Source organism: Mirounga angustirostris, unplaced genomic scaffold (assembly GCF_029215605.1).
Source record: "Mirounga angustirostris isolate CCGP_5_RB_7025 unplaced genomic scaffold, mMirAng1.0.hap1 SCAF_11, whole genome shotgun sequence".
Lineage (NCBI taxonomy): Eukaryota > Metazoa > Chordata > Mammalia > Carnivora > Phocidae > Mirounga > Mirounga angustirostris.
Genome location: NW_026991719.1, coordinates 106,198,331 through 106,219,944, shown reverse-complemented (window position 1 = coordinate 106,219,944; position 21,614 = coordinate 106,198,331). Strand labels below are relative to the sequence as shown.

Here is a 21,614-nt window from a genome sequence, read left to right as displayed (position 1 = left end):
CGGTTTGGGCCTGGCTCCGTCATCACACTTATGCTGTGGTCTTAGCTGAATCACTTAGGTTGCAGGCTTCAAGTCTCATATCTGTAAATAAGGACACTTCCATCTGCCCAGATGACCTGATAGTGCTGCTCGGTGAACGTAGCTCGGGAAAGTTACAAGCCCTATACTGACAGGAGGTATTATCATTTCCTACCGGATTCACACACCTCCCAAAGTTGCAGGGCAGGCCCACGATCACTTACCTGGTGACAGGCGTACTTGAATAAGTGATCTACCAAAAGCCAGATCTCCTTGGGGACCTGAAGGGGTCTCTCACTGGCACCTTCATCCAAGGGAACCATCTGCAGAAGGGATTTCTCCTAAGAGATGAAAATGGAGATTCAAAGAGGTCTCAATAAAAATTTGTGTAACCTAATCTCCTTCATATTCTGCTTTATGTAGGTACAATGTGATCTTCATCTCTTAAGATTTGTCATTTTTTCTTACTGGGGACATCCCTGGTCAGAACGCACTTGATACGGATTCCCACAGTTAAAAGATTTTCTTCCTCTTTTAGATGCTTAACAGTTAAGCATTCCATTTGGGTTTATTATGTTCATCATGTGGTGCACCGTGTGTTGTAAATCCTCTCAGGGGTGACGCGCAGAACAAGCACTTTGGCAGTACGGTCGCGGCGGAGTGCGCGCGCCGCCCGAGACCTGGGGGCCGTTCCAGCACAGCAGTCTGTACAGTCCTCGGAGAGGTTTCTGTTGACTTTGAACTTAATATTCTCTCAGGTCTTACCACAAATGTTACCGTTTTCATTGTTGATTTAAATGAGGCTCTCTGGTCCTCAGAAATTAAAGACAATTCTCCACATTACACCTACATTCGTGAATATTTCAGGCTCAATGGAAGGTCTAATCTTAAGGCACTAAAACTCGTAACTCTGAAGATCCAAAAATAGTAAACCAAATACAGCATACCAAGAGCCAGAAATACTGTGAAAAGTTCAGGGTCTGAGTCCAGAAGTTACTCTTTATATTAATAACTCAGCAGAGATTTCTCAGGGCTGTGACCCCTTTCACATAGCCTTCTACTTTCTTAGATTCTCCTGAAAGAATCTAAGAAAAACCCAAAAGTGACAACAACTAAATCTGAACTTGTAAATGGCTGGGGAAATAAACTCAATTATCTTATGTCTATATAGTCAAATAGAAATTATATTAAAAAGGTGTTTGAGGGCGCGTGGGTGGCTCAGTCGTTAAGCATCTGCCTTTGGCTCAGGTCATGATCCCGGGGTCCTGGGATCGAGCCCCGCTCGGGCTCCCTGCTCAGCGGGAAGCCTGCTTCTCCCTCTCCCACTCCCCTGCTCATGTTCCTGCTCTCGCTATCTCTCTGTCAAATAAATAAATAAAATCTTTTAAAAAAACAAAAAGGTGTTTGAAACAGATTAAAAGTCATATGAAGGCAGCCTTCAGAAAAATCCTAGTGGAGAAAATGGTGAGCAATTTTTTGCATCTTCCCCCCTTCTCCACCTCCAGCTTAAGGGTTATATATTGTGTACTTTCAACTTTAGGCAATTCTGTAAATTCCATCCCCAACCCCCAGCCATGTTGCTTTATGGAAAAGAAAAGAAGTGTTTCACTACTTCCAGAGACTGTGTACACTAGAGCAGAGCTAAGGGCTCTGATTAACATTATGTTCTTCAAAAGCATTGGTGACCTTTTAAAGCCGCTGTACCTTTCTAAGAGAATAAAAAAAGAGTATGACAGTTGGTTACTGTTTAAAAATCTACTTTCTTCACATTCATTTTGCTTCCTTTCTTTCTTTCCCTGGGATTCTATCATTTGATATTCATGTTCCCTGTAGCTGCCAGAATTTCTTATCAGTGGCTCATCCACTAACTTCTTTCCGGTTGCAAGTATTAAATCCAGGCATCCACATGGTATCTGAACCAAAGCACTGTCCATAATGCACTCTGCTCACTTTCTGAAGCAAACGCAACACGTGTATAGATTTAGCAGATGCCTCCAAACTTACCATATATAAATTATTCAGCATTGATTCATGTACTTTTTAAAAAACTCGACATCCAACTGGCACTTTTCTTGTACTAAGTCATTAAGGCAATACAAGGCACTGTCTGAGATGAAAAGACAACATGGCCTACTATTAACAAGGAAGGGCTGGGAAGCAGAACCGCCTCAATCCTTAGTGGTTTAAAAAGGTTAATAAAATGTCAGTAGGTTATATACATCATCCACTATCCATTTTCAAATTCATGTGTGATAATACAAAATGTCATACTTGTGTCTCTAAAGTCTGAGAAAGATCATGCACAAGAAACAATACTTTCTCAAAAGTCCACAAATTATCCTGAATTCTAATTTTCAAAGGGAAATCAGGCACACTTTGTTTTCTTTCAACAAGACACATCTGGTGCCTGAGAAGCCCACACTTTGAAACCATAGTGCTAATAACTACTGCAGAAAACAGTACATCATCCCCATCATCAAAATGCATTAAACTCCACCAAATGGGGAGATCACATTAGATAGTATGTGACAGTGCTTTAAGAATGTTTTTCAAGCCCACGTTTCTCTACTTGATAGGCCTGTATGGAGCCAGACACCCTCCAGCCCGAACATGGAAGGTGGCCCAGCACTGCAGGAGTGCTTCACTAGCTTCCTTCACTAGGTATTCAGGAGACCTGGGTTCTAGTCCCCTCTGCCCCACACCCCTGCTGTCAGGAGCAGTAGGACTTGAGTGAGTGTTTCAACCTTCTTGGACCTTGGTTGTCTTGTCTATTAGAATGCAGAAAACACCTTACCCTGTCTGAAGGCACAGCGCTGGACCAGATGATCCCTTCTGATCTTGTTCAGTTCGATGACTCTATGCTGTTTCTTTTTTTTTTTTTTTAGATTTTATTTTTATTTATTTGACAGAGATAGATAGCGAGAGGGGGAACACAAGCAGGGGGAGTAGGAAAGGGAGAAGCAAGCCTCCTGCAGAGCAGGGAGCCCAATGCGGGGCTCGATCCCAGGACCCCAGGATCATGACCTGAGCCGAAGGCAGACGCTTAACGACTGAGCCACCCAGGCGCCCCTCTATGCTCCGTTTCTTAACCATACATCTGTGTATTCTTTCAGTAATTAATCATTATTGCCACTAACCCCAAATCATTCTTAATGCAACAGAAATCCACTTCTGGTTTGACTATCACTGGAAACAGAGGACAGCTAAGTGGTACCCTCCTCCACCTCATGAGCTTTCAGATACATCAAGACAGCTCTTAATTACTTCTCATTTTAAACATACAAATCTGGAACTGGAGTCCTATGTACTTTTTATGTACTGGGTCTCAGTGATGACTGGTGCAGCAAAAATCTCTTCTGTGCCTGCAGACATACTTTAGAGACAGCTGACAGGACTTTGGTGGAGTCTTGTGGAGTCAGAGGACTCTGACATGGGAAAGACTAGGGACAGATTCCAGGAACCACAGTTAACTGTTAATCAAGCCCAGGAAACACATAACCACCCATGGATTGCATTACCTTTTCTAGGAAGCTGTCTTCTTCCTGAGAGCAGAGCAGGAAAAGAAAGTCATTGACAGACAGAAATTTACTTGAATTAATTTACAGAATTAGAAACAGATCAGTATTATTAGAACTCACTAGCTTACTAGATACGTACACTTTAAACAGCTTTAAATTTTCCAAATAAATCATTATTGTTGAAAATGGAACATGTTCTCATATGCAAAGTTCTCTACTACACATATTAAATTTTCATGTAGTTTACTGAGATTATCACTCAAGAAACATACATGCGTAGTCCTAGACTTTTGTGTCCTTTGGCAGCTGACAGCTGACCTGGCCAAATGCCCAATGGTGGCTCCTTTCCACGTGCTACTTGGAGGCAGGCCCTGCTGCTACACTGTGTGGCTTCTTACCTCATACTAATGCCACCCGATGGGTGAATGGGAGTCCGATGGCAGCATTCGGAAGGAGACGATTGGCTTCTCCCCTCTCTACTGCCATTCCTCTCACCCTAGTTGGCCCCCCAGGCAGTATCCCACACTCTTTTCCCTCACCCCATACCTATTCCCCTCTTCAAAGGACCTGAGAGTCCCCAAACATAGAGGCCCCTCTGAATTGTAAATTTATTTCATTTCAGACCTTTGTGGACCAGAAGACCCATCATTACCCCCTATCATGTTTTCCTATAGTGTGTAAGAGGAAGAAGCAGCAAGGGAGAAGGAAAAAGGCACCTTGTTAATGGTCTCCCATCTTTTGTGCTCTTATTACAATCCAATAACAAGCACCGCAACGATAGTTACTGCCGCCATGTAGGGAGCACATGCCATGTAGTGGGAAGTGCGTAAAGTGCTCATGGACAGTGTCATTTAGTCTGCACAAGTGTGCAAAGTAGCTATTATTCCCATTTTACAGATGAGGAAGCCGAGGCTCTGAGAGCTTAAATTATTTGCCCAAGGTCATACTATTAGGTATTAAGTGGCAGGATCAGGATTAGAACTCAGGTCTGACGGACTCTACAGTCATTACCACTATGGTCCCCTAGACAACTCAAAAAGTACAATCTGGCTGCTTCCTGGGCAGAGAGGCAGGGGAAAGCTGTGAAAAAGACAGTGAGAAACAAAGCACCATGGTTAGCAGAGAGAGCACGGGCACTGGTGGTAGACAGCCCTGGGTTCAAATCTTTGTTCTGCCCCCGATTAATTTTGTACAGACATCAGGCAAGTGACTAAACTTCATAAAGCCTCAGTTTTTTCATCTCTAAAACAGGGAGAATAATATCTGCTTTGTAGGGTTAAGGAGGCAGCCTAAAATCCAGGCATGGCAGGGCAGTGTAGTGCAGTGGACGAGCACCTCCCCAGCCACTCCCAACTGGAATCCTCCCAATTCTGCCATGGGCCACCAAGAACCTGAGTATAAATCACACTTCTCAGGTCTGACAGTAAAAGGAGAAGTCCCGATCTCACTATGAAAGATGTGCAGGAGGCTGGAGGCGGGGGAGTATGTGTTTCCTGATGTTCCAAATAGCAATGCTAAATGCATTTCCCCCAAATGACTGTTATATATATGGTGGGTAGATATTTTATTATTTTTAGATACATTATGAATTAAACAGGCTCTTGTAGGTTTACCTACACTTCTAAATACCACATATGAAGTGAGATAAAAATAAAGTAATATTGCTTTATGAAGTATACAATATTTATAATATTGTAATTACAATATTTTTTTAATTTAAAAGTTAAATTCTGAGTGCCAAACATCTAATTTCACACAATTTTGGAGTACAACCTTTTTTAAAATTTAGGACGACTTATTAAGAAATTGTAGAACCTGCCTAACAGACTTCTCTCTTTTGCCTCCCATGAATACATGACACATGACAAAATGAGTAAAACTAGGCAGAGTTTTCATATACTAACCTGTCCAACCAGGCCCTCAAATAAGCTTTCTTCAAGCAGTGACCATCTACTAGTGCAAGGCATGCCTTTGGAGGGTGTTGGAGGGGGAGGATGAAAAATGATGCTATACAGAAGAAAACAGTATGGTCCCTGACTTGGGTTTGCAATTGAGTTGGGGTAAGAAGTCCCAGAATTTATAGCCTGATATTGTTATAACTCACAAATATGGGTTCTCAATAAATGGTTAATAGGAAAAACAAACAAAACAGGGGTTCAAAGGAAGGAGATAGCTTTTAGCTGGGGCTATCAGGGGACTTTTTATAATAGAGATGGGGCCTAACTAGCCCTTAAAAGATTCATAGGATTTTAGGGCGCCTGGGTGGCTCAGATGGTTGGGCGACTGCCTTCGGCTCAGGTCATGATCCTGGAGTCCCCGGATTGAGTCCCACATCGGGCTCCCTGCTCAGCGGGGGGTCTGCTTCTCCCTCTGACCCTCTTCCCTCTCTTGCTATCTGTCTCTCATTCTCTCTCTCTCAAATAAATAAATAAAATCTTTAAAAAAATTTAAAAAAGATTCATAGGATTTTAAAGAGTAGAGATGGGGTGGGGACACTACAAGTGGGAGGGGCGAAAATAAACACAGGTTCAGAGAAGGTAAATCCCAAGGTGGGAGTAGGGAAAAGTCAGTCATCTGTTCTATAGGGAGCCTGGGGGAATGTTGAGAAAAGCAGTGGGAAATAAATATGAAAAGGAATGTTGAAGTCAGACTTTAGGGGAACTTGAATGACAGGTAAAGCAATTTGGATTGTATTTAGTAGGGATGGAGGAGTCACTGACTACCTTTAAGGAAGTCATAGGCCCCAAAGCTGTATTACAGGAAGATCAGTTTGACAGCCCTGAAGAGGAAAAATGAAAGGGTAGTGATAGAGGCAAAGGGAATTGTTTTTTGTTGTTATTTTTTAAGATTTTATTTACTTATTTGTCAGAGAGAGAGAGAGAGAGCGCACGCATGCACAGCACACAAGCGGGGGGGAGCGACAGGCAGAGGGAGAAGCAGGCTCCCTGCTGAGCAAGGAGCCTGATGCGGGACTCGATCCCAGAGCCCTGGAATCATGACCCCAACCGAAGGCAGACGCTCAGATGTCCCAAGGCAAAGGGAATTCTTAAAAGGCTATCAAGGTAGGTCAAAAAGGAGTAAACACTTGAATAATGGGAAAATATATTTTTAAAAATGACTGGATAAAAGAGAAAACTCTGAGAGAAGAATCAAAAGGACTTTGATTAGATACTGGTGGAAGAGCAGCACATTTACACTGAGAGTTTACTTCTCAGGCTACAGGCATATAGTAGATGTAAATAATATTTATTTTAACACTAGGCTTGATTCTGAAAACAGAAACATCACTTAGCCTCCACTAATAAACAGCATACTCCTAAGGTAGTCCTAAGGTTACTGATAATCACTTAGTTCAACTGACCTGCCCACTCTCTGCAAAAGGCTGTGTGTTGATCACATTTAAAAAGGGAACCTAATTCAGGATTCCCCAGTGGGGCAACCATGGCAAGCTACAAATGCACTGCAAATCATTATTCACTCCAACATTCATCCATAGAGGAATTTTGCCAGTAGTAAATGCAGTTAAATAATGTAAAAGAGTCACTTAGAGGCAGATTCAACTTTAAAAATAAAAAGCAGGAAACTGAATGGATATCAAAGTTCTAGAAAGGATTAGTTCATGTGAACTATAAAGAGAAGAAACACAAACTATACACCTAACAGGATAAGAAATGAGTGGTTGGATCAGTAAGACGAAGTAAACACTTAGTGAAAAGACCACTAGGGATGAAATAATCACCAAGCTGTTATTCTTGTTATTTCACACTTTGATATAGTTCTCCAAATAAACATGTCCCCAAGCAAGTATAGCCTGTCCACCCATCCCTCAACCTTTTTTTTGTCTCTATCTACCAGCAACACCTTTAACCAGATCTGGTTAAGTTCAAACCTGGTCTCTCCATTAGTCCAATCTATAAGCAACACCAGACTATTCCTCCAAATATGTCAATTTCCAACCTCATACTACTCATAAAAGCCTTCTGATAGTTGTAGATGCCCTGTGGCTCCAGCACACTCATCTGTTGACTTCAAGACGCTCTATCCCCTGCTCCCAACCCACCCAACCAGCCTCACATACTCTTTTTTTAAAATCTTCATTCTTCTCAGGGAAATCTTATAATTTTTCATATATGGTCTTTTTGCTTTCACCTTCTAACATTTATTCATGATGTCCCTTACACCTGGAAGAACCTGCTCACCCAATATGTTAATACATATTTCTTCAGTACTTGGACTTGACTCAAAATACTTCTATGATGAACCCCAAATCACCTTTCTAGTCCACTTTATTCTTATCTGCTGAATTTCTTTCTAGTTATGTTAATGTTACATAAATCAAATATTCAAAAAGCCAAAATAGGCTGGTTCTGAGATTGATTTTTATAGAAATTAGCTGGTCGATCAATAAGCTTTTATAGCATATAAGGCTTGAGTAAACAGCACAGGAATCTATTGTTAATACAAATTACAAGTTCCACAACTCTCATTCTAAATGTCTTTCCAAAATATTGATTTACCAAACATATTGGACATCAGCTAGTAGAAGTAGTTAATGTTTAGATTACCTTTAACCAAACTGCCTATTAACCTTGATTTAGAATTTAGCCATATTGTACACATAAGTAAACTTTCATCACCACTAAATTACAGAACCCACATAAACTCTGTAATACTTCGTATTCAGTGTGTAATGAATAAATATTGATGATTATGCGCTAGTTAATATGCTAGTTAAAAAACTAGAAAAATCTATCTTTAGTCTGGAAAAGAATAAAGAAAATTACAAACAAATTCTCCTCTGTTTGCCATTTGTGCTAATTCCAACTATGCTAGTAGTGGCAAAGTCATGGTCATTGAGAAGGGCAAGAAGAACGAAAAGGACTTATGCCAGTTATTTCATTCCACATTTGGTGCGAAGAGGGTGTGACACAAGAATCTTTCTGAAAACAGTACATGGAAAGTCAACGTAGGCACTGAACTCATTTCTGTTTTCACCAAAATTTTAGAGTAAATAATGTAATAGTGGATAATAGGTATCATTATTAATAGCATCATCTCAAGGGATCTGAAATATCATTTTGGGTCTTGGAACAAATATGAACAAATATAAGAAAGCACTGTAGGTCAAAATCAAGTCAAAACAGAGTGGGAAGATATTACAAACGGGGTACAGATAATCTTAGATTTCTTGTTTATTGCCCCACACTAATATGGATAACTTTATCATCAATGAGATACTGGAATTTAATAAAATGTGACAGGCTGTGGAAAGAATCAGAACCCTAGGGGCGCCTGGGTGGCTCAGGTCGTTAAGCGTCTGCCTTCGGCTCAGGTCATGATCCCAGGATCCTGGGATCGAGCCCCGCATCGGGCTCCCTGCTCCACGGGAAGCCTGCTTCTCCCTCTCCCACTCCCCCTGCTTGTGTTCTCTCTCTCGCCGTGTCTCTCTCTGTCAAATAAATAAAATCTTAAAAAAAAAAAAAAAAAGAATCAGAACCCTATATTTTGCCTTCAGCTCAGGTCACGATCCCAGGGTCCTGGGATGGAGTCCCACATTGGGCTCTCTGCTCAGCGGGGAGTCTGCTTCTCTCTCTCATTCTCCCTTTGTGTTCTCCCTCTCTCTCTCTCAAATAAATAAATGAAAACTTAAAAAAGGAACCCTATATTCTACAAAATAAAAGCTTTAAAAGAATAAATGATGACCACACATATACAATTTAGTAAGAACTCAGAATTTCATAATGAAAAAATTATCAGGGTTCTATTTTTTTAAACCTCGAATCATTTGTGCACAAAAAAGAAGGAAAAGGGCTTCCTACAGACCCATTAACTCCATTAAAGATTTTGGCTACTTCCTATTCATGGTCAAACAATGAATTACCTGATAATATTTTAAACAAAATAAAACATTTTCACACTGGTTGAACCTCCTTCCAGTCACTCTAATTAATACAGGACAATTACAATAAAGGGTATCGTAATGCCTCTGCCAACTCTGACCAAAATGTTTCCAGTTTACAGGAAATAAAGTGAAAGGAAGGAGTACGAAAGGATTAAATTTAAACAGTTACCAAGAGGAAACAGACAATTTAGGAAATGGTGGATCCTTGATTGGGCAACTGTCCTGGACTCTTAAAAAGTCAATGTCATTAAAGAAATAAAAGGGGAGAACTGTTCTACTCTAAAAGAGACTGTAGAGGGGCACCTGGGTGGCTCAGTCAAACATCCGCCTTCAGCTCAGGTCATGATCTGGGGGTCCTGGGATGGAACCCTGAGTTGGGTTCCCTGCCCAGTGGGGAGTCTGCTTCTCCCTCTGCTCCCCCACTCGTGCTTGCTCTCTCTCAAATAAAATCTTTAAAAAAGATTTTATTTATTTATTTGACAGAGAGAGACACAGCAAGAGAGGGAACACAAGCAGGGGGAGTGGGAGAGGGAGAATCAGGCTTCACACCGAGCAGGGAGCCCAACGCGGGGCTCGATTCCAGGACCCTGGGATCATGACCCAAGCCGAAGGCAGACACTTAACGACTGAGCCACCCAGGCGCCCCTCAAATAAATAAAATCTTTAAAAAAATAAGAGAGATTGCAGAGACCTCACCAAAGGTATTACATGAATCCAGATGAGATTTTGGCTTCAAAAAGCTATCAAAAAATTCTTGGGACAACTGGAGAAACTGAAATATGGAGTGGCTAGTCTTCTTAGGCATAATAATGGTATTGTGCTTATAAAGAAATTGCCTTTTTTCTTAAGAGAGGCAGGCTAATGTGTTCACCAGTGAAGTCACATATCACTACTTTATTTCAAATGGTACAGCAGAAAAAAAGAAAAACACATCTATATCTGCAAGGCACATGGGGGTTCACTGTATTGTTCTTTCCATTCTTCTGCACATTTGCCACTTTCATAATTAAAAGTTGGAAAAAAGAAAGCTGGGAAATGGTGTTTAGGATGGAGGGAAGGGGGCAGGGAAAAAAGGGGAAACTTCATTTGGAATATATCCTAAATGGTGAAATATTAAATTTGAAAGGCAGAATATAGTAGTCAAAGAGAAAACAAGTATCATAAGAAATAACAGAATGTAAGGATGTGAATTTCTGAAGAAAATGGTTCTCTCTCAAACAGAGGTAATACACACAGTCATGAGAGCTCTAGGGAAACAAGTATAATTCCAAGAAAGAATGCTGGGACTGGACTCAAGTGTTTTAATCTGCCATCTGAGTCATAGCTAAAACAATTCCATGGCAACAGAACAGATCCCATTCAGACAAGCCAGCAGCCTGCGCGCTGGTCTAGCCCTCCTCACTAGATGATAAAATCACTGTTCTGGTGAGGCTGAAAGGATCAACATGAATACTAATAGAAATGATAAAGTGTGGCTGTCACATCGCCTCATTTTCTTTGGTAAAAGACCAAGAGTATGCTTTTATAGCCCAAAGAGGTCTGTACACTTTGGGTGCAGCAATATTTTCATCTAGAAGAAGAGTTCTTAATAGGATGAACTTGTTACTAAATCAGTTTATGGGGCGCCTGGGTGGCTCAGTTGGTTAAGCGACTGCCTTCAGCTCAGGTCATGATCCTGGAGTCCCTGGATTGAGTCCCGCATCGGGCTCCCTGCTCGGCAAGGAGCCTGCTTCTGCCTCTGACCCTCCCCCCTCTCATGTGCTCTCTCTCTCATTCTCTCTCAAAAAAAAAAAAAAATCAGTTTATGTTACTGAAAATAATAAGCATTTCTTCCATAAGGACACTGATATTAGAGCTTGGTGTCAGGGAGGGGAAATCCTACTCCTTCCTTTTGTTAAGTGTGTCCCATTAAACATGGAGCAAACTTCAGGGCACATTATAATCATCCGGGATGCTGATAAAATGCAGGTTCCTAAGCCCTGCGTCCCGTGGCTGTGATTCCATTGCCAGAGGTGAGTGGGGGTGGTGGTGGAGAATGTGTACTTGTTCAAGGATCCCTGGGGGATTCTGAGGCAGGTACTCTGAGGTTCATTTACGGGTCTGATCTGCAACATGCAGCCAAGTTTGGGATTAGATATGATGATACAGTGAGGAGTTACTGAACTGGGAATCAGAAAGTCTGGGGGACAGACTTGTCACTAACTTATTCCACTTTGGGCAAGTTCTTGTTTCCGTGCCTCAGCTTTCTCATGTGTTTACTGAGGATAATACTGCCCCCCCCAATTACTGTACCTTGCATACATGCTAATTTATACAAGAGTGACTTAAAGTATGAAGAGCATAACAAATAAGCATTAGACCTTTGAGAAGGGAGCCTTTAATCTAATTCAGTGAACTTAGTATTACATGTTATATTCCTGACAAGAGGCAATTACGGATTGCTCTTTTCTCTTTCCTTTTAGGCTTACCTAATGAAAGTAGTGCTAGAGTAAAGTGACATTCTTGTTCTTATTTATCACCTGACAATTCCCCCAACCCCGACAAAAGAGAAAGCATAGAGACAATGAGGACATCCCTTAAGTATTATGAAAATTACATCTAGAGGAGGTTCCATGTCTTAGAATGTTTCTTACCAAGTCTATGAGTTTGGTGACAGGAACTTCTCTGATTGGTCTTTTCATTCGGCACAAAGCCTCTAAGGATGTACCAAAACAACTTGGGAGGTAATTTCCACTAATGGTCAAGAAGTAATCTTTGCCTCGATCCAGGTGAAGGACTAGAATATCTTCAATCTTATCTTCCCCTGAATTCAGGATGGTCACAGAGTCTTTGCTGACATACACATCAAGGGAAATGTCCACTGTCTCATCTGAAATATAAGAAATGACACACGGTAACAGAAACTTCTGGTGGAAGAGCAAAAGGGAGATGAGAACCAACAGAAGTAGTGTCCTCTAAAAAATCACCAAGTGATGGAGGAGACACTGGACACACAAAAGAGGTCTCCGCAATATAATGACAGTGAAGGTAAGAGACATGTGGTTAGAAAACAAGAAGTTAAACAAAGGGAGGCATGGGAGTCATGGGGAGATGGTACATTGCAAGCAGAGACAATGGTAAAGGGACAACTCACTTGGCTCCAAGTAGCCCTCAAAAGGTTCAGCCCGAAGCCATGGCTTGCAGTACTGGCTGTCATTAAGTTTAGGGATGAAAGAAAAATGGCAGGGAACCTGTCCATTGTTGCTGATCTGGAACTTCTCCTTTTGTAGTTGCCGAAACTTCACATTCTCAAACACAAACTGGGGAATAACAGACAGACACAAACATGCATCACTAGTAGGGGGAGTATGTCAGTTGGATTATTCCATAGAGAATATGAATAAAGAATAAAGTAATTATTAACCAGGTGTGCAACTGCTGTATGCATTCACCAACTGAGCCAGCTGTATACCATGCCCTCTCATTTCCTACTGTATTCACACCAGCAGAGGAGGAACTAGGCAGCTCTTGCTACTTCTCTAGGCTACTCTGATTGTTCCTGAGATCCTAAGAGGGTAACCCAACCTTGGGTCAGGACATTCATCCCGTGACCAAGTCAGTCCTGGTTCCTGAGATATGAACTAACCAGCAACTCTGAAATATTAAGTAAGAGCGGCTAACATCTGAGGGCTTACTTCACGCCAGGAGCTGTTTTAAGAGCTTCACATGTATTAACTCATGTAATCCGCACAACCACCCCTTTAACCAGAAAAGGAAACTGTGGCTCTGAGAGAGTTAGACATGCGCCTCTAAATGACAGTGCTGGAATCCAAATGGAGGCAGTTTGACTCCAGCACACACGGTTTTCACCACTTTGCTGTGCTGCCTCCTCTACCAAACATGGTTTCCACTGTACTAACTGCGATGAGCAGTAGATGGGGAAGCCATGGATTTTTGCTCACCTCCCTCCTGCTGAGTTCTAAGGAAGGAAGGAAGTCATTTTCCATCCTGTCCATAATGCGTACAATATCTTCAAACACTTTCCGATACCTCCGTTCATCCACAACCTTCACCTGAAAGAAAACAAACCCTCTTTTCAGTCTTAAATGCTCCTAGCTCATCTTCCCTTGAGACTACCTAACAATTTAAAATGGGTTGTTACAGCAATCACTTAAACATTGCAAAAACACCCTCAAACACTTTCTGAAATATCACTCCATCCACAACTTTTACCTCAAAGAAAACAGATCCTTATTTTAGTCTTGTGTGTGCTCAGCTTGAATCTCTAAGAGTCTAACAATTTTTTTAAATGACAATTTTTTTAAAAGTCACAAACAAATATAAATTAAAGTAAGCATTATAGCATTACCCACTTTATGGTAAAGATAAGGTTAATTGGTTAACTTCCTGGAAAAGTCAAACCTTGGTGCTAAGAAGCTTGGCAGTAGTATTTGGGAAAATTATTTTCTTGCTCCATTGTTATTTGGTGGGGGGGGAAATGTGACAATTGTGGCAAAAATTATTTCCTGCATTGCATAAAATAAGTGTCAAGACATACCTACTACCATTTCTAACAATGATCACAAAGCATTGAAACAGCAGAAAAAATGATTGAAGCATTTAATTCTATTAGCTGCTATGCACAATGCCAAGAATCATAACGTCAATGCACAGATTATATAACGCTAAAGGTATGTTAGTAAATAGATCTTATGGCCATTTTAGAAAACGGCCAATACAAAATGCCCTAGATTAGAGTAAAAGCATGACAACGGACAAACAAATCATTTTAACTAATAGATCAAAAACATTTCCCATCTGACACAGCACATTTGGCTTCCTGATATAGCTGTGTGTTTTTTTTTCACTATTAAAACTTCATACGAATCAATGCCAAAAATGAACATAATTAACATAGCATTTTAACTTACTGAGGTCCCGGTTTCTTTTTAGAATAGGAAACTTTACAAATTCAATATCAAAAAAAAAGGACCGATGCATGTAGACAAGGTTGTAAATCAAATGTGGAAAATAAGAGCATCAAAGCTGAGCCAAATATCTCAAAGACTGGGAAGGTTTTTACATATCTAAACCATAATGCTTAGAAAACTGAGGAGCAAGCAATCACTAGAGTCCACACTATAGTGTTAGGTTAAGAGGAATTTTATACTTTTAAAATATTTTTATAAAATTTTGCAACTGCTTTTTCATAAAGTATTTTACATGTGTCATCTTTTCACAACAAACTGCAAAGCTACCAAAGCAAGGATTATTCTTCTGATCGTTGAGAATATCAAGATATAAAAAGATCAACTAAGTTGCTCCCTGCCACAGTTAATACCAGAAGTTGTATCTGAACCTCTAGTGCAAGACCATTCCCAAAATACCAGGTATACAACAGGATTAATTCAGGTAGGTCTTAAAAATATAGATGCCTTGGGGCACCTGGGTGGCTCAGTCATTAAGTGTCTGCCTTCGGCTCAGGTCATGATCCCAGGGTCCTGGGATGGAGCCCCGCATCGGGCTCCCTGCTCCACGGGAAGCCTGCTTCTCCCTCTCCCACTCCCCCTGCTTGTGTTCCCTCTCTCGCTGTGTCTCTCTCTGTCAAATAAATAAATAAAATCTTTAAAAAAATACAAAAAAATACAGATGCCTTGGCCTACTGCAGTTTTTAAAAGCTCCCTAGGCGGGGCGCCTGGGTGGCTCAGTCGTTAAGCGTCTGCCTTCGGCTCAGGTCCTGATCCCAGGGTCCTGGGATCGAGCCCCGCATCAGGCTCCCTGCTTGGCGGGAAGCCTGCTTCTCCCCTCCCCCCACTCCTCCTGCTTGTGTTCCCTCTCTCGCTGTGTCTCTCTCTGTCAAATAAATAAATAAAATCTTTAAAAAAAAAAAAAAAAAGCTCCCTAGGCAATTTCTATGTCCACCAAAGTCTGAGAACCAATGCAACAGATCCCATTACCAAGTACGGGGGTGGAAACCCTATCTCAGCTTAATCTCAGCCAGCCCACAGCAAGTCTTCTAAAGTTAATTGGCCATTGAGCACTTGGTCCCTTTGTTAACAGTCATTGATAACAATAGTGGTAAAATATAATGTGTTTTTTAAAGCCTCTAATCATAGCATGTCCAAGAGACCAAAATATGGGGTGGTTACTCGATAAACTCAAAGCCTTTCCTCAGTGGGTTATCATGATCATACCCCTTAATGGCACATCAAGGATAATGAAGGGGAAAAACACCATAGAATGTCACCACTTGATACACCCACTTTAGAAAAGGAAATTACCAACAAAATTAGGAATTAAGAATGAGCTAGACGATCAATGAACTAGATCTTTAGGTAATAACATGGGTAGCTCTCCAAGACACACTACTGATTTTTTTTAAAAGCAAGCTGCAGACCAACACATATTATAAATGAGACCATTTATAATATTTGCACCCACACACAGAACAATACTCTATTGTGTATGGGCCAACAGAAAAACATATGCAAAAGTCTAGAACTGTGCTGTTCAAGATAATAGCCAAAAGCCACATCTGGACATTTAAATATACATTACTTCAAACTAAATGAAATAGAAAATTCAGCTCTCTCGGTCACACTAGCCAAACTTCAAGTGATTAGGAGCCACCTAAAGTCAGCAGTATTGTACTGGACAGTATAGATCTCTCTCTATATATCTATTTCCATCATCACAGAAAGACCTACTGGACTGTGCTGGTCTAGAAAGATATAAATTCATAATGGTAGTTGGCCTGGCTGGGAAGTGGGGGTCTTGGGCAAAGATGGGAGTGGGGGATAGAACAGGGATTGAAGAACTCCAGCCTTATCTGTAAATTTTGCTTACTTTTTTTTTTATTTTAAAGAAAAAGCACTTTTGAATTCCTGTGCAATTTTAGTATTAAAAACTAGAAAGGTAGACCTTTATTAAAGATACACAAAAATACACACAGGAAGCTTGGAAAAATTTTAAATATCCTGCTGAGAGCTCTGGATTAATATGTGTGGAATATTACAAATATTCCTAAGTTCTGAAGAGAAATACAAACAAAAAAGCCAAGCACAGCTGAATAAACCAAAAAGGTTAGTGTCTGGGGAAAGACATCCTTTTAAAAACGGATTAAGAGAGGGGCACCTGGGTGGTTCAGTCGTTGGGTGTCTGCCTTTGGCTCGGGTCGTGATCCCAGGGTCCTGGAATCGAGCCCCACATTGGGCTCCCCGCTAGGAGGGAAGCCTACTTCTCCCTCTCCCACTCCCCCTGCTTGTGTTCCTGTTCTCTGCTCTCTCTCTCTGTCAAATTAAAAAAAAAAAATCTTTAAAAAAAATAAAAAATAAAAATGGATTAAGAGAATCCAAATGAAGAAAACAGGGTAGCCCACAAGTACAAACGAGAAATTAGGTGGGCTAAAAGTAGTATCTAAAGGTTTATCTAGTCAATAAGTTCTCTGGAACTATAGAGGCATTGTGGGATTAGTGGAAAGAACATCTATAGGCTTGGGAGTTAAACAGACAAGATTTGAATCTTAGCTCTCCTTCTAGTTGAATGCTTGTAAAGTTATTTAAACTCATCGGTTCTCCATTTGCTCATCTGTTAAATGAGAAATATTTAACTCAAAGCACTGTTGTGAGGAGTAAATGAGATGTGTGTAAATTGTCCATTACAGTTCCCAGCACATACTAGCTACTATTTGAGAAACACTATTATTTACTATCATTTTAAAATTTCAAAATGGACAAAAGTCAAGTCACAATTGCCTTGATAAAATTTAAATTCTATTCTAAGACCAAGACCTAATTTTGTAAATAAAGGAAATACCCCAAAGTCATTCCCCTTTAAGACAGGAGTAGAACAAGACATGTTGGTGATAATCTGAGAAGCCAAAAGAATCAAATATACATCTTTTATGTTCTTCACATGTCTTACCTCATTAATTCTCATAAGTAGTACCATTGTTATCCCTATTTTATAGAGGAGGAAACTGAGGTACAGGGCTGTTACATATATTTTCCATGATTACACAGAAAGTGGCTGAACTGGGATGCAAATCTAAGCAGTCTATCCATAAAGTCCACCCTATCAAGCACAGCACTTTATAGATTCTGACAGATTACATGACTGTAGGTCTGGAAAATCTACAAGAAATAATCTAAATGTACTAGCTGTAATAAATCAATAAGATCCCAAGACATAACCTGCATACTATTAACAGGCAGCAAAAAATACAATGTGAAAACAAAAACTACTCACAACAGAGACAAAAAAATTAAATAACTGGCCATCAATCCAGCCAGGATGCAACAGAGTTAAAGAAAAATTTAAAACTTGTGCTCCTGGGGGCGCCTGGGTGGCACAGTGGTTAAGTGTCTGACTCTTGGTTTCTGCTCAGGTCATGATCTCGGGGTCTCGGGATAGAGCCCCGTACCAGGCTCCACACACTCAGCGTGGGATCTGCTTGGGATTCTCTCTCCCTCACCCTCTCCCTCTGCCCCTCCTGCTCACGCTCTCTCTTTCTCTAAGATGAATAAATAAATCTTAAAAAACATTTAAAACCTGTGCTCCTGGACAGGAAAATTTCACTAATAGTATGGCTGACAACATGCCTTTTAAGGTAAGATACAGATTTGGTTGTATGCCGACCAGTCTATGCCTTTGCTCCTGCTGTCCCCACCCCTCCACTTGGAACCTCTCTCCCAGGGCTTCCCTTCCTATTTATCTGATGAGAGGCTACTCATTCTTTAAAACCTAGCTTCTAACTCTTCCTTATGTATAACAACTTTAGGAGGCTAAGGTTACCACCCAGCCATTATGCAGCATGAGAAACATCTGTGTCACTAAAAGGCCTAGCACATTAAGAACCATATGGACAGCATTTAGGAGGGTTGAGGGCACTAATTTCTCAATGTTGCAAATGATTATTTGGTTATGGTAACATTTATGGCTCAGTAAACTACTGATCTGTTTTGAGTCTAAATGATGTTCTAAGAATACTTTTAACACAGAAACAAATAAGTGAACAAACAAGTGTTTACCCCAATATGGAAGAGGGCGCTAACAGGCTTGTGGTCACTGGTTTTTAGTTCCATGTGACTCCGGTAATGAAGCTGATTAACATTTGTTCCTCTCCAAAGAATCCGGTCACACCAGGCTGGAACCCGACATTTCCCACTGCAAATAAAGAAAGAATAATAAAGGGAACATACCACACAAGAATGTAATACCTACCACACTGGTTCAGACCTGGGTAGGCCGTCTTTTATATGCTTCTCCTTCCCTAATGATCCCAACTATAATATTCCCTACTATATTCAAGCTCTGTAAAGGGTCTGTGTCTGCTTGTTTGCTACTGAATTCCCAACCTCTAGCACATTATCTTATGCAAAGTAGGTGTTCAATGAATAGTTATCTAATGAATGAATAAACTGTGTTCCCCAAATTAGCATTATATCTTCAACAATGTTGCTCCTTCAACAATGTTGTCCCAGGGGAAAATATAATAGCCCCTTCTTAAAATATCCTCAGAAGGTCAGGATTATATTCAGCACACTTTGTTCGATGAACTGCAGTGACATTTTACACAGATAGACAACTAATAAAAATCTAAAACTCCAATCCTAAATTCCACGACAGGGCTTAATTTCTGGAGATAAGTAATAGTAGAGATTTCTCCTTTAAACCTAGACTTTCATGACAAGTCTAGCTTCTTCAGATAGAGATGAACTAACATCTAAGCATGCAATTCTGAACATATAACAGTCCACAGATTACCAAGGTTAGGGAAAAAGCTTATTCATCATTCTATTAAAATAAGCAGCACCTTGTACACCTGATCCAGAAGGGGACACAAATAAGTTCTTATCTGTAGCTCTTCAAATGACTCTCAAGTCAGGTGAGTGGGAGAAACAAGGTGAAGTGTACAAGATCTGTCAGTGTCACTTTTTACTTGCTGACCAGTTCCCTCAGGGCACAGAGATACAGACTCCTCTCCAACCCACCCTAGTGCTCTGAGTCTAAAGAAGTTGAATATGCCCAGGGATTTTCTTTCTCTTCCAAGCTTCTGGGCTCAGCCAGCTAGGACACCATAGGAAACAAAGAGATAGTAGGTAGAAGACAAATAGTTACCAGGAACATACTGAGAGGCGTGCTTTACTGGGGGTAATTAGGAAATCAAAGCGCCCCCCCCCCCAATAGACAGTAGCTCTTAGCTTTTTCTAGCAGTTGCAGAGGCAAGCATCAGTATTTTAAAAAGTCCCCAAGACATTCTAATGTGTAGTCAGGACTGAGAACCATTGTGCTGGAAGAGCCTTTCATGGCTCACTTTCTGGTGTTCTGAGTTAAGGAGTTGAGAAACAATTTGGGAAAAAACATTCAGAACAGGACAATCGGTAAGGAAATAGCGGTGGAATCAGAAATGTTAAAATCTAAGCAAGTCTGTTTAGAGGATAGAAATAAGGCATTGCAGGCAGCCCATAAAACTTCAATAGCTCTGACACAGAAGCAATACTTTCTTAAGATAAGCTCATCTTTGAGTACACATGAATTAAAAACTCTTCTGTAATAGCACTGAGCCATTAAGTTTTTATATCTGCTTCTGGCATGACTGAAAAAATTCCTAGCCCTTTACCAACATAGAGGGACAGAAATAAGACCAGGCCTGAACCCACTCCAGGAGGAGGTTCTTGTTACTTTACCTGGAATCCCATCGGTCTGTTTTAGAGTCATACTTATAAGTGGGGATAAACTTGATTTCACCTTCGGTGAAGTCAACAAAAGCTTTTTTCTGTGTGCGCTGAATATTTAGCTAGAAAGAAACATCACATAAGTAGGGTAACACCATCTTAATACAAGTGATAATCAGGTTGATCAGCCATTTCTAATTATCTAGTTCCACAGCCTTTGCAACTGATAAATAAAATTTCTGTACCTTGTGAATTAAAATCTTGCCATTCCCATAGCATCTAAACTCACCCACAGGTAGGATGCTCATTATGAGCACATCACTAATTTCTTATTGCTAACAGTCATTAGAAAATGGAAAAATGAGGGCGCCTGGGTGGCTCAGTTGGTTGAGCGACTGCCTTCGGCTCAGGTCATGATCCTGGAGTCCCTGGATCGAGTCCCGCATCGGGCTCCCTGCTCGGCAGGGAGTCTGCTTCTCCCTCTCCCGCTCCCCCCTCTTGTGCTCTCTCTCTCTCACTCTCTCTCAAATAAATAAATTTAAAAAAAAAATCCTTAAAAAAAAGAAAATGGAAAAATGAAATATGAATAATCGTAAGTTCTCCAAAGTTGGGCAGGAACCATCTAGCACAATTTTAATTAAAAAAAAAACCATACACACAAATGTTGAATGTATAACTCCAAAAGCCAAATTCAGTGAATTGTTACAGAGCATTCTGAAAGTTATCCTTACTCAAATACTTTATCAGAATTACATAAGACTTAGAATTTATTCCAACTGTACCCGCTTTGGAAGCATGACAGAGGAAGAAATGCAAAGAAATCCACCAGCCAACTTCAATATGAAGAAAGATACAGCCAAATAAGGCTCACTATAAAAAACCATTCGACTGCAAAACTCCTAAATTTTTACTATTTCTGAAGGTCAAAAAGGCTTACATAAGGATTTAAAGACATTAAAATTAAGTTGAAACATTTTCTTCCCTCCATAAGCATTCACTTTTAGCAACCAGTATCCATAAGCTGAAGTAAAAATTCAAGTCACGTGCCAGGCTCCAAGGCAAATTTACAGAAAACTAGGTTCCTGAATATCAAGTTTTATAAAAATGTTACCAAATCAATGCTTTTCCCACAGGTTTTAACATCTATAAGCCAGATAGCCCCAACTTCTCAATCAGTTCCCATTAGACCACAGTCTGTGTTATTTATCCCAAACTTCTCTTCTGTTCTTCCCAATCCCTTCACAGGGCCTCCCTCTTTTACCTCCACACTGCTGCTAAGCCTGCCAAGTAATCATAGAGCAACTTTCCCTGTTCCATCTGCCAAACCACATCAACATAGCTGTAAGCCCACTTCCTCCAGGAAGTACTCTCCAGTTAACCCCACCCATTCTCCAACTTATTTATATAAATCTCTCAAATCTCTTCTTGATAAAGACAATGAACAAATGTTATATTTACTTTTTCTCTCCCCTGTTCCTATCCAAGCACTTAATAAAAGCACCACAAACCTTGTGTGTATTC

At 40.5% G+C, this 21,614-nt stretch overlaps 1 protein-coding gene across 6 annotated transcripts in view; it reads right to left on the bottom strand.

The window, feature by feature from the left end:
• The window catches only part of OCRL (OCRL inositol polyphosphate-5-phosphatase), a 53,074-nt gene that overhangs the window by 6,099 nt on the left and 25,361 nt on the right, over positions 1-21,614 (bottom strand). For 5 of the 6 annotated variants that reach the window (XM_045882302.3, XM_064574549.1, XM_045882310.3 and 2 more), the window contains 7 exons: positions 20,106-20,215; positions 18,447-18,582; positions 13,380-13,490; positions 12,572-12,737; positions 12,072-12,307; positions 3,537-3,560; positions 243-359 (listed from right to left, as the gene is read on the bottom strand). In XM_045882302.3, coding sequence (XP_045738258.1) covers positions 243-359; positions 3,537-3,560; positions 12,072-12,307; positions 12,572-12,737; positions 13,380-13,490; positions 18,447-18,582; positions 20,106-20,215 — 900 coding nt within the window. The remainder of the gene's footprint in view (positions 1-242; positions 360-3,536; positions 3,561-12,071; positions 12,308-12,571; positions 12,738-13,379; positions 13,491-18,446; positions 18,583-20,105; positions 20,216-21,614) is intronic. The other variant, XM_054509159.2, reaches the window with a different exon arrangement.